Here is a 7,233-nt window from a genome sequence, read left to right as displayed (position 1 = left end):
TCCTTCGAGCTTATGCTGCTTTGACAAGAAGTTCTTCTTCTACTGTAAAATTTTCTTCTTCTATACCTCTAAAGCAGCAGCCAAAGGAGGTAACAAAAGAGTGTCTTTCGGGTAAGGCAATAACAAGCGACTTGTGTAAAATAAACACATGATTCCAATTTTAAAACGACAAATGGGAGGTGGCCCGTTCCCGTTCAGTGAAAATAGTAACACTGCCTCCTTGTGGACGGAAGAGGAATACCGTCATAAAAATAATATAATTATGCCTCTGTAGATGGTAAAGGAGAGAGAACATGTGAATTGAGGAGTTAGGAGTAGGTATTTTCAAAATCAGCCATCCTCTCTCCGCTGTCCCCAACTTTTTGATAACGGCAACCTTCGTTTCCATGGAGATTGCCTGGCGTTTCTTCCCACCACCAGCACCCACCGCGTCATTATGCTTCTGCCGTGTAAACTGTGCACTTCCGCTGCACCGAATATCAAGGGAATGAGGGAGCCGCTTCAGTTGGCCGAGAATCAATTTAATCCCACAAAGCACAAACTGACATTTCCTCGCTGTGCCCGTCTACGAAAAATACCAAGAAAGAAAACTCCACCCGTGCACAAAGCGCTAGTGCTAGTTTCAACTAGTGTCCATTTGATGTGTCTTACCAGGAGGATGCCGTTACTGAGATATTCACAAGTCGGTTTCCGCACTAAAAAGAAAAAGAAAAAAAAAGAGGTCGTTGTGCTGTCATATACGGTACTTATAAGATATGTCAGAAAAATTCTGGGACTGGTGTCACAAAAGATATATTATGTTTGAAAACCCAAGCTCCTCGCCGCATATCACTTGACCTCCATAACTGTCATGACGCCATTTTGTTTTCTTGCTTACAAATTGTGGTCTATATAATATTAACCTTATGAGTGACCATCGATGCTCACTATATGTCCAAGTGCATTGTGGGTAATTTTGAGTTTTTCTCTGGACATTCCAACACCCTACAAAATGTCTTGATCCCTGTAAAGTGCACTTAAAGTGGCTACTGTATACTATTATAGGATACTCTATAGTCTAACAATAATGTGTTTAGTAACCCTGAGATGGCTTTTTTTTTTAATTGAAAAGCATTGATCTTGTAGAAACGGGGATTCCGCCCCATGATATCTTTTGTGACACCAGTCCTGGAACTTTTCTGACACACCTTGCATTCTTCTCACTTAAGCCAATGTTTATTCAAACTGCAATATCAAGTCTGATACCTGTGGAGCATTTCAAACTGTATTAAAATGTGGTCCGTTGTCTAAAAAACAAAACAAAAAAAAACATGGAAATGTGTTATTTTTCAGACAATAAGAGTATATTTTCTGAATATTATACATTTATAATTGTATATAGATATTGTCAGTTCTTAAGTAAGGATAATACTCTCATGTGTTCGCGCTCCACCAAATCCTAGATGAGTACGAAGAGCCTTGAAATTTAATTTGTGGAGTGTTCGCCCCGAACCACCAAAATAAAAATCACTCAAGGGTTGAGGAACAAACTCACGACCTTCAGTTTGGGAGATGGCCGATCTACTCCCTGAGCTACGCAGCTCCTGGTGTGTGTTTAGTATATCGCTCATGTCAGCTAGAATCCTCGTAACTCCAAGAGACCAAAAACATCGCAAAAAAGTAGGAGGGGCGTAGCTCAGGCAGTCTCCCAAGCTGAAGGTCATGAGTTTGTTCCTAAACACATGAGTGCCCCCCCACAATTCTTTATTTTCTAGTCTATTTGGTCCCACTCTAAATAGAGTCAAATTTCCTCTACAAAATGTACTATGTTTATTTGATTTTCAGTGAAATTGTAGTTTCACAGTTTTTAATTTTAAAAACTTGGTCGCACCTAGCTGGCACTCATCCCTGTTTTTGAAATCAGAATATGATCTGGCAACATATTGACTAAGTTGTCTAACTAGCTTGGTCGCGTAGTTTTGTCACATTTACACTTGAAAACCACGAGGCAGAGACGAGGCAGGGATTGAGACTCCAAAAAGTGTGTTACTATTGTTTGATTTTACCTGCGGATGCAAGGTGAATGCCATCGTTTCTTTCTTCCCGAGTGTGAGGGTGCTGAGGTCAAACAGAACGGTTGAAATGAGGTCGTCTTGTAAAATCGGGTCGTCGTCATGCAACTTGATCTCTAAAATATTCTGGAGAAACATCGGATTTTCTTTATTTTTTACAGCGTGTAGTCTTTGAATCATCTTCTGCTGTGCGTGTGTATATTATACACAGCGTTTATAATAATAAAAAATAAAAAAAGGTAACGCAAAACTGTGTTACAGGCTTTAGAAGAATATTTTATAATAAAACCGTTCTGTGGACTTACTTTGAGATGGGAAGGGACCCTGAAGCTGAATGTTTCATTCCACTCCGGATTGTAGTTATTGGCCACTGCTTTTGTGTTGAACGCGCTGGCAGTTGCCGTAGGAAGACAAAGAGTGACATAATAGTCTGGCGCTGAAACTGTAACATGTGGACAAGGGAGGAAAAAACACGTTGGAGCGTAATTGACTGTCCGTTCCAAAAGTAACAATGAATAATCAATGTTTAACTTCAAAATGCATGAATGCGAAGTTGTACTTACAGTAATCGTTGGAATAATGTGTTTTGGCTTTGAGGATGGTAACATTTAATTTCCAGTAAGAAACCACCTCTTTCTGTTGAATGAGGACAAAATTATAACTGGAAACAATGCCACATTTATTACCATTTAAACTTATTAAGACAGCGTCAGCAGGCAAATATTGCTTCTTGTCACAATTAACTGCCATTGTTTTTAACAGAATATTTTTATACAGAAAAAAAACATACTATTGGACCCTTAACTCATTCACTGCCATTGACGTCTATAAACGTCAAAAATTCATTTGAACTATTTCTATTAATTTTTATTTTTTTCTCACTTTTGTTAACAAGAGTATGAAAACCTAGAATTTTTTTTATTGTACATTTAGAACAAATATGAAATTTGTGATTAATCGCGAGTTAACTCGTGAAGTCATGCGATTAATTACAATTAAAAAAATTAATCGCCTCTTGCACCTAATTTTTAATAATCTTTTTTTTTTTTAAATTCATTCACTGCCAATGACGGCTATAGACGTCAAAAATTCATTTGAACTATTTCTATTAGTTTAACATTTTTTTCCCACTTTTGTTAACAAGAGTATGAAAACCTAGAAAACATTTTTTATTGTACATTTAGAACAGGTATAAAAATTTGTGATTAATCGTGAGTTAACTGGGGAGGTCATGCGATTAATTACAATTAAAAATTTAATTGCCTGATCCCCCTAACTTTTAATAATCTTTTCTTCTTTTTTTTTAAATTAGGGGCATCAGGTGATTACAATTTTTAATTGTAATTATTCACATGACTTCACTAGTTAATCACACATTTTATATCTGTTCTAAATGTACAATAAAAAATTTTTTTATGGCAGTAAATGAGTTAATGGATGGTTTCCTGAATGGTGAAAATCCCAATATTTTCCGCTCGAGGTCATTTAGAGGTGTACCGTAGGCCGTGGAATAAATTGAATAATTTTGGGCTTAACTGTATACAGCCTGCTATTTTTGGACTGCATTTGCAGATTCTTACCCCCAAATGACTCTCCTTGCGGGGACTGACAGCTTTCATAGTACTAAAGAAAAAAAAGCAAAGGATTACAAAGGCCACACATTTTTAGGCAAAATGCTAAATTAAATAGATTAAAATGTTTTTTTTTACTTTTCTCGCAGCTCAAAGGCGATCCAAAGTTTACCCTTTAAACATTAAGAAAAAAGATTGTCATGGAAATCTGTCTGTCTGTTTGTCACCAAGAAAATGTCAGTTTTTTTTCAAAATACAAAAAGTAGGAATACTGAAATAATGATGATCTTGTCTCAGATTGCTCTCAAATGTACTACTTAGTCTGAAATGTCAGCCTGTTTAACTCATTCACTGCCATTGACGGTTATAGACGTCAAATAATCATTTTAACTATTTATATTAGTTTAACATTTTTTTCCACTTTTGTTAACAAGAGTATGAAAACCTATATTTTTTTAATGTACATTTTGAACAGATATATAATTTGCGATTAATCGTGAGTTAACTCAAGTCATAAAATTAATTACGATTAGAAAATGTAATCGCCTGACGCTCCTCATTTTTAATAATCTTTTCTTTCTTTTTAAATCGCATCAGGCAATAAACATTTTTAATTGTAATTAATCGCATGACTTCAATAGTTAACTCACGATTAATCATACATTTTATATCTGTTCTAAATGTACAATATTTTTTTGGTAGGTTTTCATACTCTTGTTAACAAAAGTGGAAAAAAATGTTAAACTAATAGAAATAGTTCAAATGACTTTTTGACGTCTATAGCCGTCAATGGCAGCGAATGAGTTAATCGAACACAGTTGTTAGACTGGCAGGAATCCACGAACACAGGTTTATTACCTTCTGCCAAATATTTTTGAGAATATGTATTTGTATTGCGATCATCATGGATAATTGTTGCCTGTTTATTGTACCTGCGGCTGGATGACAAATTCCTTGATTTCCTTCTTCCCCACTTCCAGAGTGCTGATATCAAACATGATTCTTTGAATCACATCATCATACATGGGGTCCTCATCATACAGATGTATCTGCAGAGTAGTCTGCGGACATAACAACAGTATTAGCAGTTGTCAACTGTAAAGCATTCAAGACTTTAATACGTGAGTGTCCTCTGTATATCTCTTGTCAACTTGCTTGAACTTTAAACTCTATTAGATACTGTAAATGACTCTTCTTTATTACGTGCATGGACTCGCCCCAGCTTGTTTTTGTGTATGAAATGTCTTTCAAGTCATGGCTTGCATTTGGCTTCAGTGCAAGTTCAAAAAGTTCAAAAATGCACACATCATAACATTTAGAGATTAGATTTAGATTTAGATTTAGATTTATCTTAAATTAAAACTTTGTCAAATGCATCATCACCGATTTCTGTGCAGGTGCCACAGGATTACCCCGTTTAGTGAAATTTATGTTTGTTTGCTTGTATATATATGTTTTGACTGACAGGTGCAATTTTCAACAATTTGGACTGGTCAATTATTTGTAAAAATAATAATAATAATAATAATAATAACAGAGCCATGGCCTGGCCAATAATATGGATTTATAGAAAAAATATGAAATTAACCAGATTTGGACATTTGGTTTCCACCTAAAAATGACAATACAGATTAAAAAACTGCATTTAAATAAAGTTACTGAATAATAGATGTTTCAATTAATTGTAATCTTCAAAAAAGTCACACCTGGAGACTACTGTGGAGCTTGAAATCAAAAGTTTGGTTCCACTCTGGGTTTTTGCTGTTGGCCACAGTTTTTGTCTTAAAAACAATTGCAGGTGGGAAAGTCAGAGTGACATAGCAATCCTCCTCAGAATCTGAAATGTAATGCACAAATATATATTAACAGCATTCTTCAGTTGCTTAAACAAAAACAAAAAAATCAAAGACATAACATAAGAGACAAAAACATTGAATTCAATGATATTCTCACTTACAGTAGTCTGTCGAGCGAATGTTTTCTGCCCTCATTATGGTGACACTCAGTGTCCAGGAGGAGATGGATGCATTCTGTAAAATTATGCAAAAAAAGAAAATATAAGAAATATTAGACCATATCACAATTAGTCAAAACACTTGTTGGATGGATAGAGTATTGTTATTTATTATGGTTACGGCAGAAGATACATCGACACTATCAACATGTGCTGATCTTAGGTCGACTTTAAAATTTTATTTTCTTATTTTTTTTTTCTTATTTTTTTTTCTTTTCTTTTTTTTCTGGAGAGCTCAGTATTGTTCATTCGGTAATTTTACCGATTTGACATGTCATCATCATTGCGCTCTCTTTTTATTTATTTTTATTTATTTTTTATTTTTATTTATTTATTTTGTATGTGTGAGTGTGTATTCATTAGTTCACCTAAAACCTATTTAAAAAATCCCATACCGTTCACCTAAACCGATTTTTTATTTTAAAAGGAACCCCGACTGTAATGACAGATTTGCTCTACATTATTTATTTGGTTGTTACTAACATTGTTTTTTTTTTACGTCGCAACGCATTCGGTGAGTAATGACGTAGAATGGCGGCTGTCAAACGCCTATAAAGAAAGCAATGTAAGCCTCTGGAGCGTTCCTAAAGGGACGATCAAAACTCTGAATGACGAGAGCACGGCATGGGGGGGGAGGGTGACTCTCCCGATCGCATGTTTGCTTCTTTAGGAACGCTACGAGTCTTAACTTGCTCTCTTTGTACGCATTTCACAATCCGCCGTTCGACATCACCACGCGCTGAACGCGTTGCAACGGAAATAAAAATGACGGCGTAGTCCAAATCAAGTTTCTACTTGAAATTATTTTTGAAAAAAATGAATCTCATAGTTATGATAGTAACAACCAAATAAATAATGCAGAGCAAACTTGTCATGACAGTTGGAGTTCCTTTTAGCATACCGTGTATTGCGTGCTCGTACCTCCAAAATGGTGACCTTTCAGGCGACCCCCAAAAACGGTTTGTTCAACTATCAACATTGTATCATCAAAGAGAGCAAGCCATTTTAAACACTTAGATTGGTCTATAAATTGCATAAATAACACCCACAGTGACCAATGGTATCGATTTTTGAGAAAAAAAAAATACATTTACTAAATTGCGATAAGCAAGTCATACTACCAAGTCAAAAACATCATTAGTACGCTCACCTGTTCATGAAATAAACTTACCATTGCCATTTGGGAATCGTAAACGCCTTTACAGGTCTTTATATGACTGATGATGCAAATAACGTTCGCAGGAATAGATGTTTCTAGGAGGGTGTTTCTGCTCGTCTTGTTATCTGATAGTCAAATCATTCCCTTCAGCAAAACAACACATTCCTGTATAATGACCGTCAGTTTTTTTTTTGAGGGGGGGGAGAAATGACCCGCCTGCGACTTTCTGCGCACTAACAATAACACCACCCTACTTGGGACGAACAAATACAATAACTTATCTTATTTGTCACCAACCCAAAAAAGTGAAGTACCCACCACAGGCTCTTCCCCCCCCCCCTCCAAACTGCTTAATATTTTGATGACATCATCACGCATGTGGCCATGTTTTCTCCTGGAAGTCCACTCCTTTCACCCCAGGGCAATCTTTACTATAGC

General features: G+C 35.9%; 1 protein-coding gene across 1 annotated transcript in view; it reads right to left on the bottom strand.

The window, feature by feature from the left end:
• Nucleotides 1-6,968, bottom strand: part of pla2g4f.1 (phospholipase A2, group IVF, tandem duplicate 1) — a 22,865-nt gene extending 15,897 nt beyond the window's left edge. The window contains exons 1-11 of the mRNA XM_077581969.1: nucleotides 6,808-6,968; nucleotides 5,580-5,652; nucleotides 5,329-5,459; nucleotides 4,555-4,683; nucleotides 3,761-3,795; nucleotides 3,632-3,674; nucleotides 2,615-2,687; nucleotides 2,357-2,493; nucleotides 2,046-2,177; nucleotides 1,249-1,286; nucleotides 652-697 (exon numbers count right to left, since the gene is read on the bottom strand). Of these exons, the coding sequence (XP_077438095.1) occupies nucleotides 652-697; nucleotides 1,249-1,286; nucleotides 2,046-2,177; nucleotides 2,357-2,493; nucleotides 2,615-2,687; nucleotides 3,632-3,674; nucleotides 3,761-3,795; nucleotides 4,555-4,683; nucleotides 5,329-5,459; nucleotides 5,580-5,652; nucleotides 6,808-6,816 (846 nt within the window). The 5' untranslated portion in view covers nucleotides 6,817-6,968. The remainder of the gene's footprint in view (nucleotides 1-651; nucleotides 698-1,248; nucleotides 1,287-2,045; nucleotides 2,178-2,356; nucleotides 2,494-2,614; nucleotides 2,688-3,631; nucleotides 3,675-3,760; nucleotides 3,796-4,554; nucleotides 4,684-5,328; nucleotides 5,460-5,579; nucleotides 5,653-6,807) is intronic.
• Nucleotides 6,969-7,233: the final 265 nt, after the last annotated feature.

This window comes from Vanacampus margaritifer, chromosome 12 (genome assembly GCF_051991255.1).
Source record: "Vanacampus margaritifer isolate UIUO_Vmar chromosome 12, RoL_Vmar_1.0, whole genome shotgun sequence".
NCBI classification, from domain to species: Eukaryota; Metazoa; Chordata; class Actinopteri; order Syngnathiformes; family Syngnathidae; genus Vanacampus; species Vanacampus margaritifer.
This window is presented reverse-complemented; position numbering and strand designations above follow the sequence as displayed.